The 15160-nt window shown below is 45.4% G+C and overlaps 1 protein-coding gene across 3 annotated transcripts in view; it reads right to left on the bottom strand.

Annotated features, from left to right (window-relative positions):
• Positions 1-4494: 4494 nt before the first annotated feature.
• The window catches only part of LOC135913775 (micronuclear linker histone polyprotein-like), a 39869-nt gene continuing 29203 nt past the window's right edge, over positions 4495-15160 (bottom strand). The window contains exons 6-8 of one of the 3 annotated variants that reach the window (XM_070521078.1): positions 14957-14983; positions 6165-6239; positions 4495-4651 (exon numbers count right to left, since the gene is read on the bottom strand). In XM_070521078.1, the coding sequence (XP_070377179.1) occupies positions 4560-4651; positions 6165-6239; positions 14957-14983 (194 nt within the window). In that variant the 3' untranslated portion in view covers positions 4495-4559. Of the gene's footprint in view, positions 4652-6164; positions 6240-14794; positions 14984-15160 lie in introns of those variants that run through there. The other 2 variants (XM_065446419.1, XM_070521079.1) reach the window with 2 other exon arrangements.

The following is a 15160-nucleotide window of genomic DNA, read 5'->3' as shown; positions in this document are numbered from 1 at the left end:
GGGATGGAGAAGTCCAGCGGGACGCACGGGTGGCGTCTTGCGTCTCCGGCAGTCGCGGCGTGTCTTCACGTATTGCTTTACGTCACAGCGAAGGTTAGGCCAGAAGTACTTTTGGCGTATCCATGAAAACGTCCGTGCGAAGCCCAAGTGGCCCGAAGATGCCTCGTCGTGAGAGGCCCGCAGGATGTCGTCACGTAGTGAAGAAGGCATTACAAGGAGGCAGGCGGTTGCGGTCGAGTGAAAACCCAATTTGTAGAGAACGCTATCGCGCAGAAAAGACGAGGATAACTTGCGGATGAACATACGAGGCGGCTCTGGTAGACGGTTCTCAACGTAGTCGATGAGAGGCCGGAGTTCTGAATCATCGCGCTGTTGCTCGCTGATGTCTGATACTGAGATAATGGACAGAAATGCGTCCTCTTCATCAAACTCGCATGGCGACGGTTGAAGTGGAGCACGTGACAGGCAGTCGGCGTCGGTGTGTTTACGCCCGGACTTGAACACTATCGTCATATCGTATTCTTGCAAGCGAAGACTCCAGCGTGCAAGACGGCCAGATGGATCCTTCAGATTAGCGAGCCAGCACAATGAATGGCGATGTTTCACAACTCGAAACGATCGGCCGTGCAAATATGGTCGGAACTTAGCAATTGCCCACACAACGGCCAAGCATTCCTTCTCCGTAGTGGAATAGTTACTTTCAGCTGGAGACAAAGTGCGGCTTGCGTACGCAATGACGCGTTCGTCTCCATCTTGTCACTGTACGAGGACGGCACCAAGGCCAGCGTTGCTGGCATCCGTGTGCAACTCGGTGTCACTGTCTTCGTCAAAGTGTCCTAGAACAGGAGGTGTGCGCAGACGATTCTGGAGTTCACAGAAGGCCTCTTGTTGGTCCTGCTCCTAGACAAACGGAACAGTAGCCTTAGTGAGCCACTGCAAGGGTTCGGCTATCCGTGAAAAGTTTGCCACGAAGTGTCGATAATATGCGGAAAGCCTTAGAAAACGGCGGAGTTCATGTTTGTTCGAAGGTGTTGGAGACGAAGCAACAGCAATGGTTTTGTCGGGGTGAGAGAGAGAGAGAGAACAACTTTAGTAAATATGCCTGCAGAGTCGGTTAGGCTCCCTCCACGCAGGGAGGGCAAGCTTTTACCGCGACGCGGCCACCACGTCAGTCTCGTGCATTGTGCTCCTCGAGGTCTTGGTTCCTCGCTACTTCCGCGGATCCGAGAGGGCCGCCACCCCCTTCCTGGGGTGGCGGTCAGCATGGCCAGCATGGTCGCTGCCTCTCTAGAGCTGCCGAGACCTGCTGGACGGCCTTTAGTTGTGTATCTTGGTCATAGGTCCTCGTTGCAGCCTCTAGCTGCGGCGGGATCGTCGTCTTCTCACTGGCTTCTCGTAGATTTGTACTGCAGTCCCAAAGGATGTGAGCCGCGGTGGCTCTCTCCTTAGCGCACAGTGTACACAAGTCACTCGCGTACACGCTCGGACACACGTGCTTAGCTAGCACCGGGGTGAGCAGGGACCCCGTCTGTAATTGTCTGTATAACACTGCCTCCTCCCGGGTAAGCCCCAGGTGAGGTGGCGGCATAGTCTGTCGGTTAAGTCTGTACCAATTCACTATTTCGTTGAAGGTGGTCATCTTGTCCTTGGCACTGCACCGCTACCAACACTCCGAGTCGGCCGTGTTTGCAGCTGCGCGGTTGGTTAGTCCTCGCGCGGCCGAGTTGTCCGTCTCGTTGTGGTTCACGTTCCCGCGTTCCGACACGTCACTGCCCATGTGGGCCGCAAACCACTTGATCACCACAGCGCTTTTGCGTCCGATGTCTTCGGCCTTGCGCAGTATGCGTGCAGCCTCACTACATACCCTACCCTTGGCATAGTTCTTCACTGCTGTTCTAGAGTCACACAACACTGTAGTGCATCCGGGGTCGGCGAGGGCCAAGGCGATGGCCACCTCTTCCGCCCGGTGCGCCTCTCGAGTCCGGACACTCGCCGCGGTCTTCGTTGCACCCGTCGATGCCCCGACAGCCACCACCGCGTATGCGTCGCTGCTGCCTCGATACTCCGCCGCGTCCATGTAGATGGCGCCTTCTTCTCTGGCATAGAGGTCCACGAGCGCCCTGGCCCTCGCCAACCTCCGCTCCCTGTTGTGCTCGGGGTTCACGTTCCCCGGGATCGGGCAGACCCTGACCTTTCTTCTGATGCTATCCGGTATAGGTACGTCTTTCTGCTGCCCGCCTTCCCTCGGCTCATGGCCAAGGTCCCGCAGTATCTTTCTTCCGGTTCTCGTTTCACAGAGACGCTCGAGTTGCGCCGTTCTCTATGCTTCGGCTATTTCGTCCAGCATGTGGTGGACTCCCAGCGCAATGAATTTCCGTGCTCGTGCTCCCGAGGAGGCCGAGTGCCGCCTTATACGCCTTGCGTATAAGGCGTATAATTTGGCACCAAATTTTGGCACAAATTAATTGGCCGTTGGAGCAGTTCAGCTGAAATCCGATGTTGGAAAATAAGGCAAGAATGTCGGCAAGTGTTGAAGAGAGGTCAAGTGCATAGGTCGGTGGCCTACGCCAGCGCCCGGCAGATGTCAGGCGACTGTACATATAAGCGAAATGCCTGGTCGTCAGTCGTTACAGGGTGATTCGGGTCTGAAATATTGGACACGGGCTCCATCACATTATATATAGTGGATTCTCCGGTGTCATTCTTGGACGGCTGGTACCGATTCTCGGGCCATGAGGATGGGAACAAATTGTCTCATATGTCCACGGTCACCTTCCTCGAACTGCCAACATTCTTTACGCACCGTAGTTTAGTTTTTATTGTGTTTGGCTGCTAATCATGAGGTCGCGGGATCAAATCCCAGCCACGACAGCCGTATTTGGATGGGTGTGAAATGCGAAAATACCCGTGTACTTCGCATTAGGCGCACGTTAAAGAACCCCAAATGGTCCAAAAAATTTCCGGAATCCCCCACTACAGGGTGCCTCATAATGAGATCAGGGTTTGGGCACGTAAAACGTCCTAATTTATTACGTAACACTCGTTGAGGATGTTCTTCGCAGTCGCACAACTCTTCAATACAAGTGTCAGGTTGTGCGCGAGGTCTTTTGAGTATATGGCTAGCCTTAGTGGCATCCGATAACTGTTGGTCTACAATCCGGATGTATTATGAAGGCGGAACGGCAACATGGTACACAGTATGGAGAGCAGACAAATACCCCATATATCACTGAACAATAAGTTTAAATAGCGGTCTTCCTTCACGCGCGTGGATAAACGTGAGAGGAGACTACTTTGGGAACTAACTGCAAGTAATATAAAGCTCATACCCAAAATTTCACCTGGCCCGGTGGGCAGTAAATGTGACGTAATATTGCGAGCAGCTTCGGCCATAGCATGCTAACGGATGACATAGGGGCAGTTTGCTCAATTCTTGTGCAGTGACATTTGCTCAAGGTGCAAAGCCAACATATCCATGCATATATCCGAATACTTAGGCAGATATCGATTTGCAGCTGCTGCGGTAGCCCATGAGTGCGCATAGGAAAGTCGCTAGGGAAATATTTGGGGGCGCCTTAAGGAAATCGATAGGTCAAAGTCAAAAGCCGTCCATGACCGTGTCTCTCATAGACGCTGTGCAATGTTCGGGCGTGAGAAATGTGTGCCCACTGAAGAAAGGCTGCCACGCAGTGCTTCTAACGGTCACCCTAGCTTGTTTACTCCATAGCATCAAAAAGAAGATAAAAAGAAAAAAACAGAACCGTATCAAAAGCCCAGAATCAATCATCGCTCGTAACGAATGAACGCTCTTGGAATATGTAATTTCCATGTGACGAGCGGCTACGCTTTATCAAGGACACTGATAACGCCGGCGGAACAAGCGTTGCGGCGAAGTTCAGTGAGCAGGGATAGCTTTTGTTTTATTTTTGCTTTGTTGACGTCAACGTGTCACCACGGGAAGTTTGAAAAGTTTAAGGTCAGTATGCCACGTGGTGGTACTCACACAAACTAAACCCTCGTGTCCAGAAAAGTTGGACATGGTGAGAGCGACGGGAAACCACCTGAGCTTGTCAGTGCCCATTGGAAGGGTTACACAGCCTCAGCTAGATATTTTTATAATAAATAAAAAGCCAACATGCATGAAATCAAGCACTGATTAAACTAATAATTCGAGCATCAGAACACGTCAACACACAGAACGGACAAGACAAGCCGAATAAACATGCAGACAGAGTCAGAGAAGCGAACAAAGCATTTTTAAAATGTCAATGTGGTGGTTAAATTAGCATTTCCACAGTTGATAGAGACGGGTAGGCTTAAAACCAATCAAAGCACGGTTGGGTGTCGTGACTACGCACGCACGCAGGCACGCAGCCAAGCCCATGGGAGCAACGCAGCCTTTCTGCCTACATAAAAAGAACCCCTGTACCAAATTTACTAATTCACGCTTCATGGTTTATAGAAGAACATGCACGCAGATGTAAGACAATTCGCAATAACAGTCGATTTACACAAATAAAGGATACTTCTACACGAAGCGCACGCTGCTGCGGCGCCGCTCATCGCCCGCCAGTTGTCTCCTTCGCTGGGGGCGAGGATGGGCCAGAAGACGCGCTATCTGAAGCGTTGAACAGAGGTATCGTTGTAATTTCTGAAATAAAACGGAAAGAAAGTATGGAAGCATTTAGGTAGGGAACCTCACTGTGCCTTAAAAGGAACGCTAGGGTGTTTGAGAAGCTATGTTCAAAATATTATGAACATGAAGTACACGCGATAAGTAAGCGATTCCTTGGGACTGTTTTTACCGCAGATTAAGACATACTATATTTACTTGAGGTAGTAATTAGATAAGTAATTATGAAAATTAAAGATTCAAATGTTCTACCCAAAAAATCGCATGATTGAATCGTTTTGCCAAACTTGAAAGCCACCACGTGACGAGTTTATCGCCGGTTTCATGACATATGGTTACACCTGCGATTCTAGCAGCGCGATGAATTCGGTCACCTTCCACCCAAAACCGATACCAAATTTTCGGAGATCGAAACAGTTGCGCTACTGTGGACGCCCGTCAGCGACAGAGACGTGAACCTAGTGTATACTGCCCATAATTTCGCTACTGGGGGATCAGCAACAGGTGGTGTCTAAATACACGCCAAAGTGATGACTCTTTCTGGAACGGTGGAACCAGATCTCGAAAGCTATGCTTTTGCTGGCTGCATGCGCTAGCGGTTCAAGAGCCGGAAACATCACGAACGCCGCCTTATAGACACCAGCTACACTAACACCTATACTGCCACCTATACCTATACTGACACCACCTATACGCACGCGGAAACGAACGGCAGTTATCACTTCAGTGTTCTTTGCGGGAGACTATGTACACTCGCGTGCAATACGAGCTGCAACAGGGTGCTCGTGTTCGAAAAGGCCCCAAGATGGCTTGGCGGCACGAATAATTTGAGAACCCTCAGATGAATTACTGGCATTTATTGTACCCGCTTTGTGTATGTCGGCACCGCCGTGCAGTCTTTGGGCGGTCTTGAACGTGGCCATTGTGTTGCAGCTCAGATTACACACGGCTGCACATACGAAATGGAACAAGCAGACGACGTAGCCAATGAAGGCGTAGAGGAAACTAGCTGTTGCGTCATTAAAAATAGAGATGTTGAAATAATAAGGAACAGGGAAAAAATTACTGCAAGAACTTCCTAGTGGGACTTGTCGAATAGTACGTAAGCATTCTTTCCTGTCGTTCACCTTGCGCACTTTGACGTATCCGAATGCGTCTTGCCGTATGACGGCGACGTTTGCTCGGTTTCTTTTTAGTTAGCCTGGATATATATATATATATATATATATATATATATATATATATATATATATATATATATATATATATATACCCAGTCTTTCGAGTCCGCGATCGTGTGTTACCTTTACCTTGTGTCCTCGCTTGGGTGCGCGCAGCGGTATCATAATATGCGCAAAATTATAGGTTATGAGCGACCTTCCGACTCAATGCAGCACTCAAATGAATTCTGAGGACCCACCATTGGCAAAATAGTGCCACGCGTAGAAACGCAATCACAGTGAGAGTGCCTCCCCCTTTCCCTTGGAAAAAGAGAAAGAGAGAGAAAAGCAGAGCCGCGCTGCAAACTGACCAGTCGTAGTCGTAGCATTCGTTCTCTCCTTTTGGGCCAGTTCCATTTGCTCGGGATCGCCAAGAAGATGCCTGACTGCGTAGGAAGTTGCCATAGAATGTGCCCTATTAGCGCTGTGAGAAGAAAAAGTTAACATTTGCGTTGATGATGCCGTTCAGGCCGAACATATATGCCGGCCAGAACTGTTTCAGAGTGGTGCTGACAAAGCGTTGCTGGAGCGACGACACTTTAATTGGTGCTGACAAAGCGTTTGACATTTCGCCGTCCAGAGACGGCTTGCACTACACCGATGGTGTATTGCATGTAGAAGCCGAAATGTCAACCGATTTGGCAACATCAATACAGTCTCGTTCTGTCCCCCTCATCCATTATATTGAAGTTATGTTCCGACCAGAAGACACGTCCAGGCGTTGATTTCCTAGTTGCTGCATGTTTACCTGTCAGGTTCTAATGTACATGCTACGAGCGATCGCTCACTGCTTAAGTGCTGTCACATGCTGGCATTCGTGCAACGATCTCAATTGCACGGGAGAACCACCGCCACATGCACATGAAACAAGCACCGCTGATCGCACCATCACAGACTGTGCACGTAACACTCCTCGCACGTTATGACCAAGTAACGCGCCACAGGCAGGCGATCCATGGTTAAACGTACGTCTTGTATATAAACAACGCACCGGCGGACAAGAAGATTGTCCGAAGGGATGGACGTTCACTTCAGTCAACGATTGGTTAGCTGTATTCATTCGTTCTGAAAGGCTCGCGGACGCGCACACACACACACACACACACACACGCCCCCCCCCCCCCCCCACATACACACGCCCCATGTGTTTTTGACAAATAATTAAAAAGCCTCTTGCGGTTCCACATTTTTATCGTTTTCAAATGGATTGCTGGAATAGGTGGAGATTACTTGCAGAATAAACCAAAATGCACAATTGACTAATTGCCAATATTTTACTAATTAGGCTGTAATTGATTGCTTTACGGCATGTATGGAATATCACAAGTTGTAGCCGGTGAGCTCGCAAGAAATATATACTTGCAACTAATTCTGAGGCTAGCACCGCTTTCGAGGTAAGAGCTGTAAAATTTGCGGTAAAAATGCTGTAGCTCCTCTAAGCTGTTTAACACAATGCTGTTTCGTGCACAGAATCACAATAACTGAAGAAGCAAATTGGTCGCAGATTTTGGTAATTAATATCTCGAAACCGGTGCAGCCTTCAGAATTTGTATTACGAACCCACTGGCTACAACTCGCAAGTTGCAATGCGTGCCTAAAATAATCAGCTAAACACAGTGAAAACCGTGCTTTCGCCGTTGCCGCGAAAGGTGACACCATTTAGTTGAAATAGACTTAAAAAATTGTGTGGCGTCACCGCCAACGAGAGCCCACTTTGTATTTATTGCGAATGAAACTGGCTAGGTAGTGCTGGTAAACCGTGTATTAAAGTAACGTCCATGTGGAAATGTTATAACAGTGGGAAATTGGAGCGGAGAGCCAGGAGTTTAGTAGAAAGCGTCAAGCGGCTTGCTTTTGTGTTTGTCTGATAATAGTTATTTTAACTATTCTTTCTGACTTGGATATCAATGTGAACTACACTAACCTGTTTGTCAACCACAGAAACAAAATACAGGAAGGAGTACGTATGTTTCTTCCCCAGAGAGGCAAGAACCAATGAAGCCATTTAGAGCTTTGCTTCTCTCTTTCCTATTATTTATTTATTTATTTATTTATTTATTTATTTATTTATTTATTTATTTATTTATCTATCTATCTATCTATCTATCTATCTATCTATCTATCTATCTATCTATCTATCTATCTATCTATCTATCTATCTATCTATCTATCTATCTATCTATCTATCTATCTATCTATCTATCTATCTATCTATCTATCTATCTATCTATCTATCTATCTATCTATCTATCTATCTATCTATCTATCTATCTATCTATCTATCTATCTATCTATCTATCTATCTATCTATCTATCTATCTATCTATCTATCTATCTATCTATCTATCTATCTATCTATATGTACATACTGCAGCGCAATAAGCGCTATAGCTGGAGTGGGTTAAGAGAGGGAAACTATAAAGATAAAGATACGATACAACCATGAGGGTGATGTGCTGGGACCATTCTTATTCGATGTCAGATAAATTTCGGGTTGAATTTATCTGACATCTAGCTGTCAATAACTGAATTTAAACATATTAGTGCCTGCAAAGTAGCACATCACGTTTAACATGTGATGTCGTCTCGCCGAGAACTCTGGCGTGAGGTTATTATAGTTGTTTTTTGAAAGTTCAACGGAAGAATTGGCGATACTGCGCAAGAAATCTAATGGTGCTATGCGGCAACGTGAATAGAGCGAAGTGTGGAAGAAAGTGAAAATTCGCGCTCGTAACTTTGACACATATATCTTACAGCATTCTTTTTCCTTCTAGCCTCTTAATCTCACACCGCTTTATAAGGGTTCCAAACGACAGATGCGTAGTCAAGGACAGGACGAATTGTCGACTTACTTAATAGTAGCGTGGTATCTTTTGTAGAGTTGGATAGCTTACAACAGAGGTGACCAAATTTTTAAGGTGCGTTGTTACATATGTTGATGTGCTTAGACCACAACATATCATAAGAAGCCAACAAACACAGACACCACGTACCACATCCAAGAAATTACTTGTGCTTTAATAAAGAAACGATATATTAATGGAAATGAAAGTGGATGAAAAAGCAACTTGCCGCAAGTGGGGAACGATCGCACAACATTCGCATCGTTCCCCACCTGAGACGTTGTTTTTTCATCCACTTTCATTTCCATTAATTTATTCGTTCTTTATTTTTTTAGGCATAAGTAATTCCCCGATGTGGTCCTAGGTATCAGTGTTTGTTGACTTCTGGTGATATGGATAATAAAGATCGGGCCCCTCAGTTAACCCCCTTTCATCACGTTTATTAGACCATGACATGTTTTACATAAATATGACACCGAGATACTTATATTCAGATAACCTAGTTGCAGCAGAGTTCTTGAAGGAGCAATAAGAATAATAATAAGATTGTTTACCAGGGGGCATCAATATGGCTTTATCAAAATGAATACTGAATAGCCAGGTGTTGCACCAACGAAAAAGCCCAGCAAATGCCTCCTGGAGGGCCAATGCTCATTAGAACAGTTAATTATTCCAAATAAAACATTGTCATCGGCATAGACACCAATGTTAGAAGAGATAATAACAGGTAAATCACTCATGTAAATTAGGAAAAGCAGGTGGCCCAAGAACGGAGCCTTAGTGCGCTCCAAATGTCATGCCTGTAGCAGTAGAGTCAGTCAAGCAGTAAGAGACGAACTGGGAGCGAAGTGAAAGAAATCTTGAGATGTAGTTAACTCGTTGAAGATTATTCTGTAGAGCGGTAAGTTTAGCAACAAGTTTAGAGTGTAATACTGTGCCAAATGCTTTCTCAGCATCACCATCATCATCAGCCTAGTTACGCCCACTGCAGGGCAAAGGCCTCTCCCATATTTCTCCAACTACCCCGGTCATGCACTAATTGTGGCCATGTTGTCCCTGCAAACGTCTTAATGTCATCCGCCCACCTAAATTTCTGCCGCCCCCTGCTACGCTTCCTTTCCCTAGGAATCCAGTCCGTAACCCTTAGTGACCATCGGTTATCTTCCCTCCTCATTAGATGTCCGGCTCATACCCATTTCTTTTTCTTGATTTCAACTAAGATGTCGTTTACCCGCGTTTGTTGCCTCACCCAATCTGCTCTTTTCTTATCCCTTAACGTTACACCCATCATTTTTCTTTCCATAGCTCGTTGCGTCGTCCTCAATTTCAGCAGAACCCTTTTCGTAAGCCTCCAGGTTTCTGCCCCATATGTGAGTACTGGTAACACACAGCTGTTATACACTTTCCTTTTGAGGGATAGTGGCAACCTGCTGTTCATGATTTGAGAATGCCTGCCAACCGCACCCCAGCCCATTCTTATTCTTCTGGTTATTTCAGTCTTATGATCCGGATCCGTGGTCACTACCTGTACTGAGTAGATGTATTCCCTTACCACTTCCAGTGCTTCGCTACCTATCGTAAACTGCTGTTCTCTTCCGAGACTGTTAAACAATACTTTAGTTTTCTGCAGATTAGTTTTCAGACCCACCCTTCTGCTTTGCCTCTCCAGGTCAGTAAGCATGCATTGCAATTGGTCTCCTGAGTTACTAAGCAAGGCAATATCATCAGCGAATCGCCAGTTGCTAAGGTATTCTCCATCAACTTTTATCCCCAATTCTTCCCACTCCAGGCCTCTGAATACCTCCTGTAAAGAAGCTGTGAATAGCATTGGAGAGATCGTATCTCCCTGTCTGACGCCTTTCTTTATAGGAAGTTTGTTGCTTTCTTTGTGGAGGACTACGGTGGCGGTGGAGCCGCTATAGATATCTTCCAGTATTTTTACATATGGCTCATCAACACCCTGATTCCGTAATGCCTCCATGACTGCTGAGGTTAAGACTGAATCAAACGCTTTCTCGTAATCAATGAAAGCTATATATAAGGGTTGGTTATATTCTGCACATTTCTCTGTCACTTGATTGATAGTGTGAATATAGTCTATTGTTGAGTAGCCTTTACGGAATCCTGCCTGGTCCTTTGGTTGACAGAAGTCTAAGGTGTTCCTGATTCTATTTGCGATTACCTTAGTAAATACTTTGTAGGTAACGGACAGTAAGCTGATCGGTCTATAATTTTTCAAGTCTTTGGCGTCCCCTTTCTTATGAATTAGGATTATGTTAACGTTCTTCCAAGATTCCGGTACGCTCGAGGTTATGAGGCATCGCGGATACAGGGTGGCCAGTTTATCTAGAACAATCTGACAACCATCCATCAACAAATCTGCTGTTACCTGATCCTCCCCAGCTGCCTTCACCCTTTGCATAGCTCCTAAGGCTTTCTTTACTTCTTCTGGCGTTACCTGTGGGATTTCGAATTCCTCTAGGCTATTCTCTCTTCCACTATCTTCGTGGGTGCCACTGGTACTGTGTAAATCTCTATAGAACTCCTCAGCCACTTGAACTATCTCATCCATATTAGTAACGATATTGCCGGCTTTGTCTCTTAACGCACACATCTTATTCTTGCCTATTCCTAGTTTCTTCTTCACTAGTTTTAGGCTTCCTCCGTTCCTGAGAGCCTGTTCAATTCTATCCCTAATATAGTTCCTGATGTCCGCTGTCTTACGCTTGTTGATTAACTTTCTGCCAGTACTATTCTAGCTGTAGGGTTAGAGGCTTTCATACATTGGCGTTTCTTGATCAGATCTTTCGTCTCCTGCGATAGCTTACTGGTTTCCTGTCTAATGGCGTTACCACCGACTTCTATTGCGCACTCCTCACTGATGCCCATGAGATAGTCGTTCATTGCTTCAACACTAAGGTCCTCTTCCTGAGTTCAAGCCGAATACCTGTTCTGTAGCTTGATCCGGAATTCCTCTAGTTTTCCTCTTACCGCTAACTCATTCATTGGCTTCTTGTGTACCAGTTTCTTCCATTACCTCCTCAAGTCTAGGCTAATTCGAGTTCTTACCATCCTATGGTCACTGCAGCGTACCTTGCCGAGCAGGTGTACATCTTGTATGATGCCAGGGTTCGCGCAGAGTGTGAAGTTGTTTTTTTTTCTAGTCTCACCATTCGGGCTCCCCCACGTCCACTTTCGACTAACCCGCTTGCGGAACCCGCTTTCTGTTCTGCAAACTCTACTAATAATTCTCATCTGCTATTCCTAGAGCTTATGCCATATTCCCCCACGGACTTGTCTCCAGCCTGCTTCTTGCCTACCCTGGCATTGAAGTCGCCCATCAGTATAGTGTATTTTGTTTTGACTTTACCCATCGCCGATTCCACGTCTTCATAAAAGCTTTCGACTTCCTGGTCATCATGACTGCATGTAGGGGCATAGACTTGTACCACCTTCAATTTGTACCTCTTATTAAGTTTCACAACAAGACCTGGCACCCTCTCGTTAATGCTACAGAATTCCTGTATGTTACCAGCTATTTCCTTATTAATCAGGAATCCGACTCCTAGTTCTCGTCTCTCCGCTAAGCCCCGGTAACACAGTACATGCCCGCTTTTTAGCACTGTATATGCTTCTTTTGTCCTCCTAACCTCACTGAGCCCTATTATACACCATTTACTACCCTCTAATTCCTCCAATAACACTGCTAGATTCACCTCGCTAGATAGCGTTCTAACGTTAAACGTTGCCAGGTTCAGATCCCAATGGCGGCCTGTCCGGAGCTTCCTAGGGGTCTATGCTTTCTAGGGGTCTATAAATATAGTGTCAACTTACTTTCCAACAGCAAATTTAACGAAAGTGTCATGCGTAAAGTCAACTGTGTTGTAATAAAACCGCACCTACATCCATGATGTTTGTTAGATAGTGTATTATCTGCTTCCAGAAAAAAAACCCGATGTGTTTATGCATCACACGTCCTGACATTTGGCATGCCTATGATGTTAATGAAATCGGCCTGTAATTCGACAAAGACTGCTTAACTTCCGTGAGGAAGGAGCAGTGACAGATGATTAATACTTGTTGAATATCACCTTCAGATAACTTGATGACCACAAGGGATATCGAACTAAGGGTGGATTGTGTATCCAACTTTATTATAAGGTTAAATACCACCGTTGTTTATGTCACTGATTGCCTCAGAACAAACTATATTGGTGAAAGAAGGAATGAAATTATTATGAGAAACAAACATGGACTGAAAATACCTGTTGAAAGCACCTGATGTTACTGACGGATCACCGATGACGTCTTTATAAATTTTGAATCAAGTGGGTGAAGCATCATTAGGTAAAATAAAAGATCAGTATCTGCAGGAGTTAGTTCTTACCAGACCAGGCAATTCAACCCGAAAAGCGAAATGTTTGGCCGTTTGCGGCTGAAAATTAAGTTAATTCTTTGCCTTGCGACATCTTTCAAGGAATATGGGATCGTTAGTTTGTTTAGAACGTTTAAGTCTACGGATACGACGAGATAAATGCAAGCTGTCGCGATGGATCCAAGGAAGGTTAGCTTTACTCTTCCTAATATTAACGGGTACAAAATTTTAGATACATGACTTGACAAGATCCTCAAAGTGATTAACATGACAATTTATATCCTGTCTGTCTGAGAGAGTGTAAAACATATCGAAAGGATCAGCTGAGGGATCAGTAATGGAACTGTCATCCGCACGAGTAAAGGCAGGGAAACTATTAAATGTATAGAGTGATTTGGAAGTTGGGTATCAAAATCATAACAAAACGCCTTTATAGTCCCTCAATAACTAGCAAGAGAAATCCTTTTTCGGTAGATCAGCACCTAAAGAAACATAGTGGAGGATGAAATTCGACCTAATTGCACTAGAAATAACTTGAGTGAGCCAAACGGAAAAGGAGATATTTATTAAGTAATCACGAATTGCTGCGTCACGGCCTGTTGCACTTCGTGATGGCCAATTGATGCCAGGTGCTTTGAAATAACACATGCAGATAAATCTTGATGAAGCAATGTCAGCCTGGCACATGAAATTTCCCACAGCATAACGGACATCAAAGTAAGAGACGGGCGGGCAATATATAACACTAATTACAATCCACTGATTATTCAGGTAAATTTTACACCACGCGTACTCTGTATTCGAAAATAACTGGTAACTATTTCTGCTCGCACATGCACCACGCAGCAGTGCTCATAGCATCTGAACAAGGCGCAATGAGCTCCGAAAAATGGATATGAGACGTTGAAGCACTTGCTTAAACCATGGCCAAAGTTTCGCACTATTCGCGCAGCCATTTACGGCTACAAATGCCGAACCAGTGACTTCCTGTGCCGCACCGGCGTCGTGTGCTGCGTTTGTAAACAGACTGAGGTAAGCCATGAACGGATCACCTCATGATCAAACATGGCGGCGGCCACGGCAGCGCGGTGGAAAGAGCCTGCACTTCCTGTGTACTGTATGTGTGCGACAAGTCGTGAGACGCTTCACTGTCCTCACAGAAATGTGTGGTCATCGTACAAATACTCCATCGTAGAAAAAGGAAGCGTAGGGGTGGCTTCTGCCACCGATAAAATGCATCTACACCGTTTTGCGTGCTTCAGCGGATCTCAGCGATGCTGACGTCTTGATTGTTCGGCGCGAGTTGCAGCTTTCGAATCTACGTGAAAGGTTCGAAACAAATTTCTCATCAACAAACACGTAATTCGTGCGGAATTTGCTGCGAGCCTATAGTGTGCCGAATATATGCCAGCACTGTGGCAACAAAGTAGCTCACTAGAGGACACAGTGCATCTGCCAGAACTGCACTGCAACAATACGCTGTTTTATACAGCATCAACATAATGAGTTCCTCCCAACCCTTCAGCAACTAAGTTCTCTCTGCTAATGCTCACGAACACGTTTTCATTGCCTGAACAACAACATCATCAACATCAACAACAACAGCAAAACTGCAATGCTATACACATTGCTAGTGCGAAAACACATAGTGTAAGCGAGGCTAAATAGCGTGCAAGCCGAATTGTATATTGCTGACCACTCCCAAGAAATTATTCGTAAAAAGAAAAAAAGGAAAAAATACGTTTATTGCATAACTGTCGACACCCACGCACTAGACACTGTTAGGAGCTTTCGAAATATATATATATGCTTATTATGGTATTACTGAGAAGCATGCTTTCTAAACAAAGTTCTTGCATTCAAGCCTCGAAGACAGGCGACCTACTCTTTCTCCTGACGTCATCCCACACATCTGAAATAAAAAAGGAAAAAATCAATGGACAGAAAAGCAATTTGGTTCAAATCTTTTTCACAATAGATCTCACTGATGCAAGCGTTGGGTGCAGATTTGTAATATTTGTACGTAAAGCATAGCGTAACGATATCCAGCCTCATGTACATGACAGCAGTACCAATACAGCTATCAAAC

The sequence above is a fragment of the Dermacentor albipictus genome, chromosome 6, assembly GCF_038994185.2.
Source record: "Dermacentor albipictus isolate Rhodes 1998 colony chromosome 6, USDA_Dalb.pri_finalv2, whole genome shotgun sequence".
NCBI classification, from domain to species: domain Eukaryota; kingdom Metazoa; phylum Arthropoda; class Arachnida; order Ixodida; family Ixodidae; genus Dermacentor; species Dermacentor albipictus.
Note: the sequence above shows the minus strand (reverse complement) of the source record. Positions and strands in the feature narration are given on the sequence as shown.